At 45.1% G+C, this 20,882-nt stretch overlaps 1 protein-coding gene across 5 annotated transcripts; it reads right to left on the bottom strand.

The window, feature by feature from the left end:
• Positions 1 to 14,001: 14,001 nt before the first annotated feature.
• HTR1D (5-hydroxytryptamine receptor 1D) lies at positions 14,002 to 20,256 on the bottom strand. Of its 5 annotated transcripts, XM_026863434.1 has the most exons (5): positions 20,213 to 20,256; positions 18,827 to 18,880; positions 18,578 to 18,618; positions 16,890 to 17,087; positions 14,002 to 16,672 (listed from the first exon to the last, which is right to left on the bottom strand). In XM_026863434.1, the coding sequence occupies exon 5, from the start codon at positions 15,829 to 15,831 to the stop codon at positions 14,695 to 14,697; it is 1,137 nt and encodes a 378-aa protein (XP_026719235.1). In that variant the 5' UTR covers positions 15,832 to 16,672; positions 16,890 to 17,087; positions 18,578 to 18,618; positions 18,827 to 18,880; positions 20,213 to 20,256; the 3' UTR covers positions 14,002 to 14,694. The 5 variants fall into 5 exon arrangements, with proteins under 5 accessions (XP_026719235.1, XP_026719236.1, XP_026719234.1 ...); XM_026863435.1 differs by lacking the exon at positions 18,578 to 18,618 and having other exon boundaries at positions 16,812 to 17,087; XM_026863433.1 differs by lacking the exon at positions 18,578 to 18,618.
• Between the last annotated feature and the right edge of the window lie 626 nt (positions 20,257 to 20,882).

Raw genomic sequence — 20,882 nt, 5'->3', positions numbered from 1 at the left:
GGGGAGGCCCCTGAGGAGCGGTCCCTCGGCGGCTGCCCCCAGCGCGGGCTCTGCCTCCGCCGCAGGGCTCTGAGGGGCCGGCGGGCGCTGCCGGTGCCTTCACAGACGCTCCCTCCCTGCCCTGGAACGCGAGGGACCCATCACCTCCCTAAAACCAGGGCAGAGGGCCGTGTGCCAGCGGCACGGAGAGGTTTGTCCTCCGGGGCCTGTGTCCATCTCGGAAAGTTTGGGACTTGGCGTTAAATCAAGTAGGGACTGTGGTTGTTTCCCCCTCTGGTGTGTGCAGCCCCGAGATGTTTAGGTGGAGACGAGACACCTTTCAGCACTAACTGGGGAGAGCTGCTCACAGTGTTACTGGGCTGTAAGCAAAGCCCTACCACTCAGGCGATGGTGACCTGGAGGGTGGGACAGTGACAGCCCCGAGCAGCGGTGACTCGGGGCTGCAGCTGCCCGGCTGAGTCAACAGCGGATCCAGTCGGCAGCTGGGGAGCTCTTCCAGCCTTCTGGCCGTGCAGCTGGACGTGGCAGCCTTAAAATGCATCGTCCCCTTTCGCCAGCAGGTACACTTGCTAAAATTGTATGTCCAACGCTGTTTGATTTCAGACGGTGCCAAAGGAAGATGCTTCGAGCACTGGGTGATTTGGCTTGTAATGCTCTGATGGAATGTTGTCCGTGCTGTCATACCGAGTTACAATATTACTCTTTGATCCCATTTCCATAGAACCGTCTGAAATATACTTGTTCTGAATGAAGTATAAACACTTCAGTTTTATAGGTTTACAGCTAAAATCCAAGCTCACACAAAGATACGGCATGCACAAGACCTTACCTGTAGGCAGACTGGGAAAGGCTTGTGTACAGGCATTCTAACAGCAGAAAGTATTTGCTTTCCTGAAACTCCACCTGCACACCAGGATTCAGCAGCGGAGGCACGTTACATGCGCTCTGCAGTGCAGCCACATTCAGTTTTTTTGTTCTCTGCTTTACAGACACTACTTCTAATTTCCAAAGTAGTGTGAGGGAGGTTTGCTAATATAGTGCTAGCTCTCGAAATCCATCTAGCAATGGCATAGCTGGGTGTAACTGGGAGATGAAATGAAAAAACATTTATATAAAAAATACTAAATGCTCCGAGCTTGCCAGGAGTTGTGTATATTAGAGCCCAGGGTCCTTCCGTGTGCTTCTTGGATTTGCTGTGCTGGGAGAGGAATGGGACTCTGCTTGGATACTTTTTTCTAGAGTTTACAGTGAAACTTTGCAGCATGATACTGGCACCAAAGGTTTGTAATTGTTTCCAAAAAGCATGAAACAAATGAGGGGAAGAAGATTCTGTCAGGGGCTGCCAAGGGATCACAACGATGCCTCCTCTGACTAAAGAAGAGCCCGAAGAGGTTTTAGGAAAGTTATATGTTTGGCCTCTTTTTATACCCTTAGGCACAATCTACTTAATGGTTGTCCTCATTGGTTTCCACAGTGAAAACAGCTAAAAGTGTATCAAAAGCCTGAATGCCCTTCTGGGTATGGATGGGTGCAGCCAAATAGAGAACATCCAACTCCATACCAAGTTCTCAATATGGAGAACATGAAGATGTTTAGAGCATCAAGGTGTTTAGGGGCTAAACCTCTTGTTATGAGTCCAGAGGTGAAGGTGGCTCAGGTGGCATTGCTCCTGCAGAACCTGGGAGCGAAACAGGGGATGTGAGACACACTCATCTTCTGGATCAACTAGTTGAGAGATACTGTAAGTGGACTACCCCATATGCAAAGTCAGCATAATGGGATCTACTTGATCTGTCTGAGTGTAGTTCAGGAAGTGTCCAGTGTTGCTGACACTGGCCAGGTCCAGCATCAGTCTTCCAGGGACAACCACCACTTGTCTATGAAGGTAGAATTTTATAGTGGGGATTCTTCAAGAAAATCTCTCCATCCCATTTTGTGGCTGTAGTAAAGATGGACCTGAGGAGTACTTCAGCATTCTTGGGACAGGTCTTTGGGGTGGATGCAAAATGTCTGCCAGGCTCTGGTGTGTGGTTAAGGAAAGGCATACACCAGCATGCTCCATCCAGGCTGTCTGAAGCACGTAGATGTTTATGGCAGCGTCTGAAAGTGTAGACATGGTGGTGGCTGCAAGTACAGCCTTAGTGAGTCCTGGTCAGAAAAAATACAGCATTTTCTTACTGGATAGAAAGAGCACTGTGCAAAGCTCATGATTTTCAATGGGTTTAAGTGCCAAGAGATGGCACCTGTCTGGCCTGAGGTTACAGCAGCCTTTGTGGGCACCAGGTGGGGCCTGTGATACAAGCCACCCTTGCACTAGGCCTGTTCAAACATCGCGCAAGATGCTTAAACTTAAAACTCCAGTTGGTAGAAAATGGATGTGTTTCTCTCCATCCAGACACAGATGTTCAAGTCTGGTTAGGCCATTGTGCCCCAGAGAGCAGTCAGCCATGAGAGATCCTGAGTGTGCAGGGGCTGAGCATTTCTCCCCCGGTGCAGTTCTTTTGACTCACCCTGATAAAACCCCTGTGCGGGTTCCATATGGAGCCAAACATCTGTGGAAGGTAGACACCTGAAGCACAGGTACCATGGGCCTAACATTGAGGTGCAGATGTGTAAATAACAGCACAGCTTTGTCCCTAGGTATGAAGAAAACATGTTCTCCACAGAGATTGTGGTGCAATGGGCTTCTTTTACCCTCCAGCCTTCCCCTTGTAAGCTCAGGAGCAGCACTGACATGGTGTCATGCAGGATTGCACTGCTGAGAAAATGATAGTGATGGGATCTATCTTGTTAGTACAAAGAATTGCCTGAGACTCTGAGGTGTTTGGTGGTGCTGGGTTTTGACATTTCATGTGACCAGGAAAACCATTCAGTGATCTGAACCATTCCCCAAGGGCAAGGAAGGTGTTGTGAAAGCTGTGTGCCCGCTGCTACTGCCAGCATGCCCTGTGTTGGCTCTTTGCTGGTGGTGGGGTGAGGGGGATCCATCCAGACTAGGACAGGGGCTGGGCAAAGGGCCTGTCTACCACCAGGCTCAGCACCACCATCATGTGTACCAGGTGTAGGAGGCTGTATGGAATGAGCAGGACTAGCAGCGGGGCTTGATTGTCGCCCTTAACCATTGCCAGGCTCAGCTGATATGTGCTGGATGCTCACTAATAGGCTTCACTATTCAGGGACATCCTAAAGGCCCAGAGCTCTGCTCTTGGGCCCTGGCTGCACTATCAGAAGTTTCCCTGATTGGCAGAGGTCAGACTGCAAATGGCAGCTCAGTCACCGCTCCTGAAGAGGAATCCTCCCTGGAGCCCAGGGGTGAACCCTGTTCCAGCACTCACCAAGGATTTGGAGATCTCCTGCTCCATGGCCTCCAGGAGGGCGAGGACAGTGACCTCCTCACAGCTTCCTCTGATACACTGTGGAGGAAGCCTTATCCCAGGGCAGAAGGGAGTCATGGGTCTCACGGTGCACATTCATCATCCTTGGTCATAGTTCAGCCCCATCATTATGAAGATGGAAGTTTGGGTGCTGAGATGGAGTCAGGGGCTCCAGGGGACAACATTCAGGGGAGGATGAGACAAGAAGGGACAGAAAAGGGAATGTGTCACCCCAAGGCAGGCCATCTCCTTGATGTATCCTCCATACCGTCTGTGTGGATCCCACCGGATTGCTGTCAGTAGCAGTGTCTGCTGCCTGCAGCAGTCTGTGCAGGACTTTTCCTGGCACCCACATGGGCTACTCAGCAGCCATTGAGGGGACATCTGGGGAAGACAAGTTTCTACCAGTGGTGCTGGCACCCTGCTTTGGGGTTTGGAAACCCAGCATTCATCCTTCCAAGCCAAGAGATTGCCATTGCAACCATGCCCCAGGCCTTGCTGAGAACTCATCATGCAGAAATGAGTCAGGAGTGGAATGCTCACTATGGTCTGTGAAGGATGCTCCGCAGCCTCCTGTGCCACAAGATGCCGGCAGCATTTGAACAACGAGCTGCTGCTGGAAGGAAAGCACAAGGTCCTTGCCACCCAGCACGAGTGATGGGAGGCAGACGAGGGAGGTGTTGGGGAGCAAACTATGCTGAGGGGAAATAAAGGGGGAGGAAGAAGCCCTTCACCAAGGCGGTATCTGATCCAACTTTGAGGGGGGAACTTGAGTGTGAGGAAGAGAGAGTGAGTGGAAAACAGAACGACAAATGTCAGACCTTGAGATCCGTGTGGGACACCCCCCCCCTGCTGTGGGTGGTGGAAGTGGCATGGGTTGCAGCTGATGATACAGCAGCTGTGGCAACAGGGCTGCAGCTGCCTAGGCAGATATCTCAGAGAAAAAGCTTAGTGTTGTGAGGTTAGAGAATTAGCAAGTTTTTTATTCATGGGGACTTAGTGCAGTCAGTAGAAGCACCTGACAAAAGGACAGAAAGGGACAAGTGGAATGGGGGATGTATCAAGGTGAGGAGACAAACCCAGCTCTTGCCTGGACTGGGGAGGCGCTGAACAAAAGGTATACGATTGGCAGGGGGGATGGGAGCAAAGGAGGGGAGTCCAACTCACCCTGAAGAGTAAAGGGGACCAGGAGGGGGGCAAACTACACAGGGGCTGGAATGGGAGGAGGGAGCAGAGGCACAGGGGAGCAGAGGAGGAGGTGTGCCAGATGTCACACTGCCGGTGGTGTCCACTTGCTTAGGGTGGGCTGGAGAAGATTGCTCTGCTTGTGAGCAGATGTGAATGGGTGGCTTAAAGCTGGGAGGGAAGCAGTGACCTCTTTCTTACCTGGAAGACTATCACTGCAGAATGGCGGCTTCCTCTTCTTATGGTACTTGATAGAAAAGGTTGTTAAGTTCCAAGGGTGCAGGGTGTATGGGCAGATGTGACCAGAGATGACGGGGAGGGGAGATCACAAACACCCATAAAATCATGAAAAATATGGGGAAGCAACAGAAGCTGTCAGCATGTCTAACAACAGAGGACCTATATGGGTGTAGTAGGTTCAAACAAACAAAAGTAGCTCATGCAGTTTATGCACAGCTTGATAACATAAGAAGTGGATGGCCACAGGATTCCATGAACATTAGAGGCATGAGGCTGAAAAGGGATTAGACAAGCTCACAGATTTCTCAGTGGCTATTAAAATGTCTATCATCTGAGTCATCTTCCAGTTCATGAAGTCCCTGAACTGGCTCTTCAGATATTTTTGATATTCCATACTTGCTCTGTTTCTATGGTGAATTTAAATGAGGTGTCTAAGTTAGTCTGACAGCTTGCTGCTGCTGATACATGCAGTTCTGCTTCCCTCCTTCTGAAACTACTCATGAGTCTGTGCTGCTTCTGTTGAACCAGGTCTGGCATTTGTTCAGTTCATTAAACTGGCATAAAATTAACACAGAGTGAATACTTTGCTGCCAGTCTAGTGAGTTGAATCAGCCCACTATTTTCTGAGCCAGTGGTATCTATCAAAATTCTTTCTTCTCTCTACAAAGACTAGAATTTTTTTAATGGAAGTGGAGATTCTCCTGTTATTACCTGATTTCAGGTATTCAAACTTTTAAGTATTTATAACATCAGAGTCATGATAAGATCCTGATATTTACTGAATTAGTTTCTAAAAACTCCTGACAGAACTGGAGCTTTGACTGTGCTGCATGCCATACAGCCTTTAGGAATATTAATAAGCACAGTAAGCAGGAAAAAAGAAACAAATGGATGCTTGTGTGAGCAGCAGTGCTGCATACCTTGCTAGTCTTACATCATTATCAGCGCTCTATATGGCAACCAACATAAGTTTTATTGAGTTTGGTTTTTTGTGTGTGTACATGTAACTGTTTCTTGTTCCTAGGATCAGTAAAATACCACCGTTCCCTCCCCTAGGAGCCTGCAGCCTTATCAAGACACAGTAACGAAGGCACTGAGAAGCAAGCAGCAACATCAGAAGTGGGTCAATGTCTTATTCAGTTCATACTGCTGCCATCTTCCTCTTGGTCAAAAAGCAGATGCTGTGGCATTACAGTGAGTGTCATGTCCTCCTCAGACTGAGGATCTTTACATCTCTCTTCACCAGCTTCATAAGGAGTCAGAACCTGACATATCTGGAGAACACCAGGATGGGAAGTGGCAGTTTCTGGGAATAATAAACAGGGATTTGCACACACTGAGAGCAAAGTTTGTCTGAATACATTAGACATCTCCACTATAGATTCTTCCATACAATTCTCATTTCAGTCTTCCTTTCTAGATAGTGGAAATATTGTCATTAAAGTAAGTTCAGGGGGTTGTTTTGCCAATTATCAGGCCTAGCATAAAGGACACAGCCAGCATAAAGATGAACCAAGAACCAAATTATATTTTTTACAAAAGGATCAGTACATGGGTGAGCACTGGGGGTACAAACAAGTCAATCAGGTTATACATAACTGACATCAATCCCACTGACCCCAACAATGACACCGCACAACCAACAATGGGGGGAATAAATGGTGACATGCAGTCTCCCATAGAAGGGATGGGAGACAACTGAGTCAACAAGCCAAATACATAAGACCAAGGAAGCCACATACTGAATCTCTACAGATCCCACATTTACAAAAGCCAGACCTGACTGGAGCCCAGTCCCAGGGAGGCAGGAGGTCCTTCCCCAACAGGGAACTCTGCACAGGGCATCCACCTCACAGACAGACACTGCCCCTGCCTGCAAGTGGTCCCAGCTTTTATCCTTAAGTGGGACACCCGACCTTTGGTTACTTAATGTGGGACCCCTGGGGCTCCTTTACCCAATGGGGCTCCTTTACCCAATGGCTCTCCCTGCCAGGCCGGCTGCACCCTGGAGGGAAGCTTAAAGGCAAACTCTCCCCCCCTTTTGTGAAGGGCTCTGGGAATCACCCACATGTCAACCTTAATTTGGGGCTTGGGGTTGAAACCCCAGCATTTCAGGGATGTTTTACTCCTTCCTGGAGCACATGTCTTAAAAATGTCAGTTGAATTAGGCCTACACTTGGGACCAGAAGGGTTGCATTTGACAGTGCCAAGGGTGCTTGCCAATGTAGTTTCAGGATTGCTTTCTATCATCTTTGAAAGGCTGTGTTGATTGGGAAAAGTTCCTGATGATTGAAAAAAGACAAATGTCGTACCTGTCATCAAGAATGGCAAGAATGAGGATCCAGGCAACTATGAGCTGGTCAGCCTCAGCTCAGTCCCAGGGACTGGACAGGACATCCTCCTGGAAGCTATTTCTGAGCACATGAGGGACAAGAAAGTCACTGGGAGCAGCCAGCAGGGACTTACGAAGGGCTAGTTGCACCTGAACAACATGATTACCTTCTACAATGAGACAACAGACTATGTGGACAGCAGGAGGGCACTGGATGTTGTATCAATTGATTGTAGCATTGGCTTTATCAAGGCCTTTGACATGATCTCCCACAGTCTACTTGTAGGCAAGCTATTGAGATTTGGTCTGGATACTTGGAGTGTTAAGTGAATGAAAACCTGGCTGGACAGTTGGGCTGAAGGGGTCATATCAACAGTGTGAAGTCCAGCTGGCAGCTGGTTACTAGGGGCATCCTAGGGGATGAACACTGATAGGTTGATAGTGTTTAATGTCTTTATTAATGTCCTGGAGAATGAGCTGTCTTGCACTCTGAGCAGGTTTGCAGACAATACCAAATTGGGGAGAACTATTGCTATGCTGTAGGGCAAGGCTGATGCTCAGAGGGACCTCGGCAGTCTGGGGAAAAGGGCCTCCCTCTCAGTGACAGATGCTGGCAGCACAACTGTGAAAATGTAACTTTTGCCACCAGAAGCTGGAGATGGTGTGTTCGTGAACAGGGTGGCTTAGAGGGAATCTGGGTGAGAGGGCTCTTAACTTCACTACCTACTAACCTACATTTCTTCCTTCTGTTTCACTGGTGATGAAATATAAATGCAAAATCTGTTATTGACAACAAGTGTATGGCACATGCGTCGGTCACTGGCATTTTCAACAGAAGCATCTTGGCTGTATTGAAACAGAATTCAGGAAAGTTAAATGAATTTTGCTGAAGCTGTTGGGAATTCCTCATCTCTGAGTGACAAGAGCTACTGAGCACCTGTAACCAGATTGTCATAAGGGAAATTGCATGGGAACCATAACTACAGCCATCCCTCCCTTCAAGGGCTCTCAAGGTTTACTGCAGAGGAAGTAGTCTTACACATACAGTATTTGTTCCTCCATACCCTCATTCACAAGGAGCCATCTTTGGATTGGTAAGCATGGCAGCACTGCTCCAACTCACACACTTTCCATGACCATCTTCCCTTCACATTGCAAGATTCAGGCTTCTCCTGGGAGGACTGATAGCTTCCACTTAGCATTGTCTTGCCAGCCTCCAGTCATGGTGAATCCTCATTGCTGACACTCATCCGCTTCCTCAGTTGTAGGAATAACCGACACCAAAATATAATTGCAGGGTGCTGCAGTGAACACACATGCTTTGACTTTTATTTAGCTATTTCTTCTGGTTTCAATAATTTCCACATTATCATTGAAATAACTGACTGCGGGGACAACCACAACATGTACTTCTGTACAAATAAAAAAATGTGGTTTAATTTAACTGTGTGCTCAATATAGCAAGAGCTTCACTGAAGAAGCACTTAGAAATCATGCAGCCCTCATGTACCTTCTGTGAAATGCATTTGTGTACTCTCGACTGCGATCCACAGAGCATTAATGACATGGTAAATATGGACATTGATCTCTGTGACATGATAGCTTCCTCCTTTCAACTCAGAGGCTATGGGGTGTTAATTTATCTTTCATTTATGATCCTCAGCTAGTGTTTTCCTGTGCCACTTCCATATCATTGCTTTTTCCAAGATGAGTTCCTTCAGGACTGTATCAAATATTTACTAGCATTAAGAATGGTGTAATATTAGACCATGTGCCTTTTAAAGTAGCCTACAATCTAATCAACGAAAGGGCCTAGTTTGTTTGCTCTTGAATTAAACAGTGTCTTATAAAAGCCCAAAGAATAGTAGTGGATCATCTTCCTATGCTGTATTTTGCCATTCTGTTCATCATTGAAAATCTTCAAGAGTAGGCAAGATAGGAAAAGGACAAAAGCATTGCTGAGCCACACAGAGCAATGGGAGTGGACTAGCAGGTCTCTCAAAGGCCCTTCCAGGGCCATTATCTGGGGTTTCATGATTCACATTGGGCAGGTGAACCATCAGGAGAATTCTGTGGAGACGTTTGTCCTCCAGATCCCTGTGCACAAGTACTTACTGCCCCAGGACTCTCAGCTGGGAACTTTCCTTGGTTTTGGGTATTGATGCCAACCCAGCTCTTTGCTGGAAATGCGAGCTCCCTAAGTCAGTGACCAGTATACTCTGCTGGGAAGCCTGTTTTTAAACAATGTCACTCCCCTGTATGGAGGACAAAGTCACATCTGCTGAGTTTAATCTGCTGAAAGTTTCATCTGCTGAAGTAATAGTATTGTGCATAAACCATCTACCACTCAGTAGAGAACAGAGTTGACCCTGTGTCTTCAGCTTTCTAGGTGTGTTCTAACTACTGGACTGGACTGCAAAGGTCTTGCTCTCCTTTCCCTCTTCCCAGCTTCATTACTTTATATAGGAAGAGGGCAAAATTTTCTAGCTAGGAACTGTCATAGGGCTGGGGAAAGTCAAGCAGCTCATGATGTAGGAATTATGGGAAGAATGGTGGGTAGAAAGGTTCCAAATGCCCATCTGAATAGGATGGACATCAGGTCCTTCACAAAGGGCAGGCTCAGGACATTGGCATGGAAGCAGAGATAATATCCCTCCATCCAAAGGGATGAGATGAAGAGGAAGCTTTTTTCTTTAAGGACTTCCCTAAGACTTGGGTTTCCACATACCCTACCTCCTTTTGCCCGTTGTTCTTTAATCCGTTTGAGCCATCTTCTCTGGGACTGTTTGCAATAGTGAAGGAATCTCCATCAACTGGGCACTTAGAACCAGCAAGGAAATATTATTAGAACTCCTCATATCATAGCAGACCATGTGCTCCCCTCCTTGTTTTGGTCTCTGAGACACTTTTCCCTGTGGTCTGTGGTCTAAGCTACAAGCTGCTGCAGAGATCACTCAGACTGACCTTTCAGGCTCCTACTTCTGTGCCATCCTGCCCAGGGATTTTCTCTAACCAATCCTGTAACACAGTCTGAAAAAGAATGACAACGTTGCAGCCTTCAGTACTGCCTTGGGAGGCTGGATCTGAGCAAGAGCACAGTGCAGAAGAAGGTGAATGGTCAGCATGGATTTGCAAAGAGTAAATCATGCCTGACCAGTCTGATTGCCTTGTATGATACATATACTGGATTTGTGCATGGGCTAAAAGGAGAATAATTTACCTCGACTGTAGCAAAGCTTTCAACACTAACTCCCACAATATCCTTGTATCCCATTTGGGATGTTGTGGTCTGGATGGGGGGACAGCCTGATAACAAGCAGAGTACTGGAGGGGGCTATTGCAGGACCTGTCCTGTTTAACATCAATGGCCTGGAGAAGGTGGCAGAGTTCACTCAAGTCTGAAGATGACACTGAGCTGGGGGTTCAGTGCATATGCTCAAGGACAGAGCTGCTATTCAGAGTGACCTAGACAGGCTGGAGGAAGGGCCTAACAGGAACCTTATGAAATTCAACAAGGACAAGTGCAAAATCCTGCACCAGGGATGGAAAAACCCTTTGCAGTGATACAGGTTGAGGACTGACTGGCTGGGTAGCAGCTCTGCTGGAAAAGACCTGGGAGGTCTTGGTACCCAGCGAGCTGAACAGGAGCCAGCAGTGTGTCCAGGCAGCAGAGAAGGCTATATTAGCAGAAGAAAAACTAATTAATGAAGGGAAGTGATTATCCTGGTCTACTTAGCCCTTGTTAGACCACATTTAGAATACTGTGTCCAGTTTTGGGCCTCTTAGTACAAGAAAGACATATCTAAACAAGAGTGAGGTCACTGTATGGACACCAAAATGGTCAGGAGTCTGGAGAACTTGCCCCAGGAACACAGAGGGAGAAACTGAACAAACCAGGCTTGCTCAGCCTGGAGGAGAGAATGCTGTGAGGGAACCTGACAGCAGCTCCCCAGGACCTATGAGGAAGTGATTGGTGGGAGGCTGAGAGACCACAGACAAAAATGAAAAAAAGAGAGGTTCAAACTGGATATGAAGAAAATCTTTTTCACCATGAGGAGAGCCAGGCACTGGAACAGGTTACTCAGAGAGGTTGTGCATCCTTATCCTTGGAAGACTGAAGAAAACCTTGAGTAACCTTGTCTGATGTCACAGCTGGCCCTGCTTTGAGCAGGATTTTTGACTAGTGACCTCCAGAGGTCACTTCCAACCTGAATTACTCTGATTCTATGTATTGCATGTCCCCAGATCTGAGCAAGGACTGATGCACTTGCTATCATTGCCTCTATCAATATTTCTCACAAAGCGTTGGCATCAGCCGCTCTGAGGCTCTGATTTCAAGGTCAGAACCAGGCATCAGGCCACCTGAAGGACACTGTGCAGAACCTCCGAAGTGAAATGCAGGCCAAAATTCAGCATCGTTTGGACAACCAAGTGACAGCCTTGCTGCCAAGTTTTTGCAGGAACACTGTGGCTCTCAGCAGAGGCTGCTACAAAGCAGGAGGCACCAGCACTATGCTGGCCAGGCAGCTGGAGGAGAGGCAGAGAAACCATCTTCAATTCTCTTATTCTAGTCCCTGTAGAACTCAGGCCTTTGTTCTGGGCTCTGACTCTGATCTTGACTATTGTTTACTTGGTTTGTCCTTTATCCATTTGCCCTAGTTGGGTCTTTTTTTTTTTCAAGATGTAAAACAGGTATGTTTGTGCAGTTTAAGCTGTGACAGGGCTGTGCCAGGTGAGCACAGTAGACAAAGGGAACAGGGTGCAGGCAGGATGGAAAGCATCAAAAGGCATCTGGGGAAAAGGAGGGGAAACTGCAGAGATACCCAAACCTTTGCCTGTAGTGTGAAGAATAAAAGTCTGCAGAGATGCCATGTCTTCTGGAAGTAGACACTCTTCAGGCTGTGACTGTCTGCTAGGTTAAATTGTTGGGGAGAGGTAGATTCCTGAGGGGATGAGGGGGCTGTCATATCACAGGCACTCTTACACTAGTGCTTATGCTATATGGCTGCAGGAAACTTTCCAAGGTGCTCTTTGTTCTGGGGATCCAGCCACTGTCATTTTGAAAGCAATCTTTCTTGCTGTGTCAATGTTGAACAGAAACACTCCTCTAAATCCTTGTACAGCTGGTAGAGGATGCGAAGAGCTCCAGTGATATGGACCCAGTAGCACAAAGCCTATCTTTAACATCAGCTCTTTAAACACCTGAGCTTAATGGCTTAAACTCTGATGTGAGACACTACTGTCCAGGAAGACCTGTATCACCCAGACCCATGATGAAAAGATTTATTCTAAAATAACACAGACTGTGTCCTCTGAGTAGGAATTGGCTGTTTGTCTGTCTCCTTTAGAAGATGCCAATCTTCTGGAATATGCAAAATCCCATCGTAAGCTAGGAGACAATCCTGCAGTCTCCATGATGGTTCTTTGAGTGACAAGACCCTGGAGGATTCTGGAATTGTATCTCTTTGAATTCATGTAGTCACATAGGTCCCCTGCCACAGGCCCAATATGAGACTGTATATCCCATTATTCTAGCAGAGGTGGTTATGCCAACCTTTTGTGATGCCTACATACCTCAGCTACCACCAGACCAGCACTGGGTTGGCAGTGCCATACCATCTGTCCCACGAGGGTAGAAGCTGTGAGTGGCCTGGACACAGCGATAGCAGCCCAGAAGGCAGCCTGGAGCCCCAAGTTGTACACTACCTCTTCACACAGGTTATGTCTCTAATAGAAAATTAAATAGGCCCTGGCCTGGCCTCAGGTGTGAGAACTCAGTTGTCTACACTAGTTAATGGTTCATGCCTTCCTCAGTGTGGCTGTGGCCCGTGTCAGCTCGCACACCCTCAGGCAACGCACCAGCAGAGTTCAGGAGTGGGCACAGGCGAGAGAACCACCACCGCCAGTGGGCACTCAGGACACGTGCTGGAAGCAGACTGTGTGGACATGGACAGGTGGTGCCACCATCAAAATCTCTTCAGCTGGAGCGAGCTAGATCAGCTCACTCTTGAGAGGAGCTGTGTCCCTATTGCCCTCGGTGTGTATTGTGGGTGCAATTCTGTGACCTACACAACTGCTCTGCCTGATTCTCCAGCGTGTGGGTGGTCCCAGGGCATTCCTCCATGGTCCAGTCCTCAGCAGAGGCACCAGCAACAGGAAGAAGCTGCATGACTGCAGGAAATGCAAAGGAGGGGCGAAGAGCTGTGGTGGGCCTGGGCTGTGGTGGAGTGTGTTGGGATGGCCACGGCAGTGGGTGGTGGAGACGAATTTGGGCAGACTGAGAGATGGCAGGGCAGTCAGAAGGACGATGGGATAACTCTTCCAAAGCAATTCACACTATTCACATGCAGTATGAACATGACCCTTCTGCTGTAAAATGCCCAGAGACTAAAAAGTTGAATGAAATTTGGGTGGCACCACTTGGTGTACTGTCCTGAGACTTCAACCAAGACCTCCATGTGCCAGCTTCCCACCTTGCCAAACAGGGGAAATAATCCCAGAGACAGAGAAGTGCAGGCTGGGGGGGACCTGCTCCACTGTCCACAGCCCCAAAGGGAGGGTTCCGACATTGTGATCTCTGACAGATGTTTGTCTGACCAGTTCTTAAAGACTTTCAGAGACAGTGATGTCACATCCACCTCAACAACCTTAACCAGTAGGAAAGTTTTCCATGATATGTCACTTCATTCCTAACTCCCCATTTCTTTCACCAAGGAGGGAACCTTCTGGGTCTTTTTTGAGGTCCCAGTCATTCCACACTGGCATTAAACATATTTTCCTGTTTCAGTTTGTGCATAAAAAAAAAACAACACCCAAACAAACCAGAAATGTAAGATCAAGGTACTTTTCAATAATTTTCATGCTCTTTATTTGGTAGTATTTCTGCACTGGCTAGTCTATTAATGATAAAATGTGTAAAAGTTATTTCAGATAAATTGTCATCTTTCTACAGTTCACCAAAAGCATAGCTTCAAAGGCAGTATGCGTGAAATATCCACAGAGCTCACATATGCACTATGCCTTCTGTGCCCTGCTGCTAACGGTCAGGCTGTGTCACACAACTTCTGAAGACGTTAGAGGTTTTATCAATTTCAAAAGATAGAATACATGCCATAGAAAATGTAGACATCAGATCCTGTTCTCCAGAAACTTTTGCAGCCTACATAAATTGTTAATAATATACAGCAGAAATACTGATGTGCTGCAAACAGGCACTCATTTTCCTCCCATCAGATTACAAAGGCATGGCAGAGTTGCATAATATGTGCCATCTCATCATACAAACTCATCTCACTGGTTCATACTCCTTCACTGGTTACAAAGCTTCATGTGTTGATCTTACATACACAAATGATCACTGTAGAGACCACAGACAAGTTCTGTTATGGGATACAGAATTCCAGACAGAAAGTACCAAACTGGCAAGAAGTTCCCAGTTACATGCACAGCACAGGGTAGCAGCAGAGATGGCAATTACCACTCCATACCTTGGGAATAAAAGCTCAGGAAGTTTCCAGGTAGGCTGCAAGATTGCACAGGGGTCAGTAACACAACAGGAGAGGCTCAAGACAAACACTTTTTGAAATGTATTAGTTTTTGGAAAGCCTGTTTAAATTCTTCATTAAAAGCTGTGTAAATGACTGGATTGATCAATGAGTTTAAGTAACCTAACCATGTAAAAAAGTCCAGTAGGATGGGATGAAACCAACAGGCATCCTGGCAGATTGGTAGGACTAGGGACATGACAAAAAAAGGCAGCCAGCAGAAAATGAAAGCTCCCAGAATAATGCCTAAAGTTTTAGTGGCTTTTCTTTCTCTTGCAGCAGAAATTCTTTTCCTTTCCAGGACACTGTCTGCAAGTTTTATTTTAACATGATTGATAAATATCGGGGATCCCCCTGAATGGGAATGCCCTTCTTGAAGGCTAGCATTAATGGAGCAGAGGGAAGACCCAGCAGAGCCAGTAATCAGATGTGCAGTAGTAAAACGTTTCCCGTATAATGAAGGTGGCTTCAGAATCCTGGATCGAGCCGCTACATAAATTCTACCATATAATATCAGCAGGAGCACAGTTGGGATGTAGAAAGCTCCACAAGTGGAATAAATTGTGTAGGAAATTTGATCTGTGTTGACGGTACACTTTGCAATTTCTTCATGAGCTTTCACTTGCCTCCAGAAAAACGGTGGCACAGAAATACTAATAGATATCATCCAGACCACGGCAATCATGAGTGCTGCTCGGCCAGCAGTCCGGCGTTTGGCATATTCCAAAGCATCTGTGATAGCCCAGTATCTGTCCAGTGCAATAACACAGAGGTGTAGGATTGAGGCTGTGCAGCACGTGATGTCTGATGATAACCAGATATCACACAACACTTGGCCAAAGGCCCATGTGTGGGTGACAGTGTAAGCAATACTGATGGGCATTACTAGGACAGACACCAAAAGATCAGTCACTGCCAAGGAGCCAATGAGGTAATTCGCAGGTGTGTGGAGCTTTCTAGTCAGAAAAATTGTAATAACAACAAAAACGTTTGCAAGGATCGTTGCCAAAGTTATAACAGACAGAAGGACTGACAGTGAAATCTTCAGCCCTAATAGTGTCCTTTCATCCCAAGCCAGTGGTGTTTCAGTGAAATTTAATGACTTATTTGCCGAGCTCTGGAGAGAGAGCTCTGCTGAATGGTTATACTGAGTCATCCTCTGCTCTGATTTCACTTTTCACTTTCCAGTGTAATCTTTCTGGGACAATGAAGAAAGATGGTTACTTTTTTGCTGAAATAGAACTTTTCAAACTAGAGTCCAGCACTGAAGAAATATTAACTTGTTGAAAACTTCAGCTTCCACAGTAGATGAGGTATTCTCCTAAGCTAGATCTTCCATCACATCAATGACTTCATTGTTAAAGTAAAATGTTAACGTAATCATCCAGACACGATTCTGGTGTATGGCAATGCAAGCAGTACTGTAAATGGTGGCAATTTAGGTGTTTTACACATTTCTCTTGCAGAATACTAAATCATTCTTTATTATCTTTTATTCACACCTCCTTTCTGAACTAATCTTCTGCAAAGCTGCATAAATCAATACTGAAGAGTGAGAGGCCTAAAAAGAAACATCTGGGCATGTAATTGATGCCCCAGTGCTTGGGACAAAGCTGTCCTCAGAGTATTTTTCCTTCCTCTCTAATAGCTGAATGTCATGGTTTTAATATTTATAAGGGACACTTTATTAGTAGAGTGCCCAAGATATAAACCACCACCGTCTGGATTCCTTCTGTAAACATAATTTCTGCCAGAGTGATAAATCAAGACCTCTTTTGGAAAAGCGCAGAGCTCCGTTTTCATTTATTCCTCCAGACCATTCAGGTTTTCCATTCAACATTCAGTCTTCAAATGCTGAAGTCAGGTGTTGGGTACCAGAATTCCATGCATGGGTTCCAAGTGCTGAGATGTTCCTGATCGTGCACATGGTGAATGATTGTCACGACTTGCAGAGTGGTGATTTCCTCAAGAGAGGAGGTATAGACTGGTTCAGGGATCTGGGAAAAATAAAGCGAATGTTTTAGTCCAGAACGGTGATACAAGAGTTGTGGAAGTTGAGGTATCACAGTACACAATCTACAGGCTTTCCATGCATTTCTTTAGATTCACTTAGTGTAACCCGAAATCCTTACAAACCTGAATAAAACATCCTAAGAGAGGTTTTCTTGAGACCTTTCACTCAGATCCACCCACGAGTACCAGAATGTCACTTACATTATGCCAGCCCAAGTTTTCTTGAAAGAGATCCTGAATACAGGTCATGAATGGCTTTGGAGCATGCTGTGAGGGCTAAGAGAGACGCCAAACTTCTCCAAGCAGATAATCACCAGGCCAGCCTCCTCCCAACCACCAAGGAAAAACTGGTACAGTTTCATGCCATCTGACAGAACTGAGAGTCATTTGGTTAGGAATCTGTGGAGCAAGAGCATTGTATATTCTAGGTGAAACACTAACACTTTGGTGTCAAACAGCCTCTCTCGAGCTCCTGAATCCTAAGAAACAACACTTTTCAGGTTTGCATATTTGATTTTTTTTATGTACATTCACCACCTGTGAATCAAATTCATTTTTAGAGATGCTTTTTCTTCTGAGGTGTATTTTTCCAGTACGGGGACCTAGAATAATCTTGTATTTCACACTAGACTATTACTTTCTTGTTGGTTTTGTTGTTTTTTTTTTTTTTCCAGAAAGGCTAACCTCTCTTCCTAATGACTATTTTTGTGACACTGAGCAAAGGTTCAATTTATAAGAATTTTTGAACATAAGAATGGCCGCAGTGACCAAAGGCCATCAGATCCAGTCACCTGTCTCTGACAATCACCCATACATTCAGCTCAACCCGGTGGCCTTTTTCTGATGCTTTCCCAATTCTAATACATTCTTTTTTGAGACAGAGGGACCAGAACCACAGTGTTGAGAATGTGGATATACTATAGGTTTATACTGCAGCATAATGGTATTTTCTGTTCTCTTCTCAATTTCTTTCCTAATAATTCCCGAATTTTACTTTGCTTTTTTAATCATTACATAGCCCTGATCTGACATTCCCACAGCACAGTCCCAATTAATATAATTCTAAAGCCATGAATGGTAATGTCAGCATTTTTTCCTGTTTGATCACTTCTTCCATCTATCCGTATTGTATTCCTTCTCCCACTTTTTAACTAAGGTTCTTTGCAACTCTGCACAGTCAGTCCTTGTCTTTATTACCCTGAAGAGCTTTGTTTCATCAGCAGATGTCATCACCCCACTATTCATGTACTTTCCAGATCACTTAATATGTTGGGTAGTATGAGCCTTCTTTATTTACCTTCGTTAAGAGTCTCTGACAAAGGGCCTTGTCAAAAGTCTGTTGAGAGCCCTAGTAATTATATCAGTTGGACTTCACCCAATCCATATACTCATCAGCTTTTCTTAATTACTTCAACAGATTTGTGAGGCAGAACATCACTATGTGTACAGTGATACTGTTTATTATAATTTCTGCAAACTGGCTAGGTACAGACAGCAGGCTTATGGATAAGCAGTTGCACAGATCTCTTCAGAAACTGGTATCACAGCAGCTTGCAGCTGGCAAGTGCAAAGGGAGTTTTAAGTAGAGGCTGAACACCCCTGCTGACTCTGCTGCACTTCAGATCTTGAGTTGCATCAAACTCTTTAGCTGAGCACTGTCTGATAGTGAAGATTTGTTGTTCACTTTGGCCAGAAACAAAGGTTCCACTTGTAAACATCCTCCAAAATCTCTTTTGTGAACAGAGATGCTAAAGTTAATCTAGTTTATCCATGAGAATTATCTTCTCCAAGTTTTTCCCATACCTTTCTCATCCCTTTAACTCTCTGACTCAGTAATAGCTCACTTCAGAGCCAAAAGCTCACTTTTAGAGTCTAAGAAATCTCTTTACCTGAACACTGAGCTGATCACACATTCCATGCAGGTGAAAATCTAAACCAAAAACACCAGACAGAGTGATTAGCAATATTAAAGACAATGACTGTATTACTTAAAAACTGAAGCCAAGTCCAGTCTTGATTTCAGTTACTAAGAAAAGTCACATTGAGCCTTTCCCATATGTTGCAAGTATCAGCCATTGTTCAGCATTAGAACAATTCCAGGAATGTGAAATAAAATGAAGTGCACATCACGCACCCACCTGTATACGAACAAGCCCATTAGTAGACCTGTTGCTTCCAACAGCTGTCAGTCACTGTGGAAAAAAAATTCTGATGTGAAACATGGTGTTTGAAGTGAAATGAACTAGTCTAGAGTTCAAATAAGTTGTTAATCTTCAACACACCAGTAAACAGGACAACCTGGCACTGAAAGAAAGTCTTACTGAAACCAATGAGTCAACTGAATTAATTCTTGTATATTTTTATATATAAATGATGTTTTCCTCTGATGTGATCACCAAAGGAAAAGAACCATTTTTTTACAAAAATACTCCAAGTCATGTATTTATCATGTGCTCAGAAAGAGTGCATTGGCTGTTTCCTGCCCTACGAATAAGGCTATCATGACTGAAAGTCATTTTCAAAATTAACTCCAGGTCAGGTTTATGAACCCCATGACAGACGTATCTTGTAGTATTTCTGCTGGGGTCCTCAAAACCTTAAGTAGCATATTTCTTAAGTTTAAAAAAATCCTACACTTGTGCATACATACAAAGTGTTTTGATTCTGGGTCTTTCACCAAGAATTGCATATAGCATGCTGAGCAGCCATTATCTCTTCTGACTGGGAGGGTGGCATTGATCAGAGATGTATCAATAGTTGTGCAAGGCAGCTAGTCAGTATTGCTCATCTTTTTCAGAATAAAACAAATTATGAGAGTGTGTGGGCCTAACAGAAATTTTGTTCCCTGTTTAGAGCTTTATCCTGAGTGTTCACTGTGCTAACATTAAAATATATTCTCCATGAGCTAAATTATCACCAGGGGCTATATACTTATGCAGAATAAATAGTCAAAATAATCCTTCCCTTACAAGCAGTAAGATGTCACTATGCAGTATAATATATGGAACTGTAAAATATATGTGCAAAATTAAAAAACAACCAAACACAATGTAGTATCTAACCAGAACTGTGAGCCACTTCAGCTGGTTAGAAGCTCTTGGGCTCTGTGAACAAAACCAGCAGGCACCGCTCTGCTTCAGGACGTGCACGAGGTCAGATAGGATGGTTACAAAAGTTTCTTAAAATCTATAGCTCCTCTATTGCAGTGATATAATTTCATATACTATAAATAACCATTGAATTCAATGGACTATGGAAAACACAAAGCTACATGCTTACATATGTGTTTAGGAATCAGGGACTCTGAATCTACTTTTAAAAATCTCTCTGAATGTACTCCCCTGCGATGCCTGTTTCAGCCACTCTGTTATTTAATTTGTGTGAGCTGGTGATGACTACCATTGATATAATAAAAAAAATTAGTAATGGGACTCCAGTTAGAATTAGTATATAAGGATGTAATGAATTTTAGTTGCTATCTAGCTAAAATGAATGCCTTCCCAATAGTTTTTCAATTAAGTTACCTTTTACTCAAGAAAAATTCCTGAATAGAGGTAAATGATTCTCCTGTTGAAAAAAAAAGAAAAAAAAAATATTCATTTGCTTAAACTACACACACTGAAGAAAAATAACATTAAATCTCAAACAGTCATTAAATTACGTCAAGTACAAGGATATATATAGAGTTACGTATTAAGGAAAACAGAACGCAGATGCACAGGCATACACATCCCCAAACACTGGGAGCCCAGGGGGAGGAAGAAGCCACCCGGCGTGTTCAGATGAATGCCGCGTCCCCAGGGGATGTGTTGCCCAGGCAGGATTTGCATGATCCCCAGAACATGAGGAGTACTGAGTAGAACCCCATGATGTTATCACCTCTAGATATTAATTGTTGTCTTCAGTATGTGCAATCTACAGTCTGGGGAATTGCAGGCCACCAGCTCTGGTGCCTGAAGTTATGTTTAGAGTGCTGAAGGCATCAGCCTGCTGATGCCTCTGGCCCCCCAGCAGGCAGGACATGGTAGGGTTTTCACCCACACTTCTCAAGGTGGAAATCCCCTCAGGCGAGTTGGCTGCATCAGCACTGCCCTTGGCCTGTCTCTTCTTGGGCTTCACCTGGTGCCCTTGGCCATAGGCTCTGAGTATTTTTGCAGTTCAAAGTGCCTGAAATAAATTGAAGGTGATGTCAGA

This window comes from Athene cunicularia (assembly GCF_003259725.1).
Source record: "Athene cunicularia isolate RWA chromosome 23 unlocalized genomic scaffold, athCun1 chr23_part1, whole genome shotgun sequence".
Classification (NCBI taxonomy): Eukaryota; Metazoa; Chordata; class Aves; order Strigiformes; family Strigidae; genus Athene; species Athene cunicularia.
The sequence above is the reverse complement of the archived record's forward strand: the minus strand, read 5'-3'. Positions and strand labels throughout refer to the sequence as shown.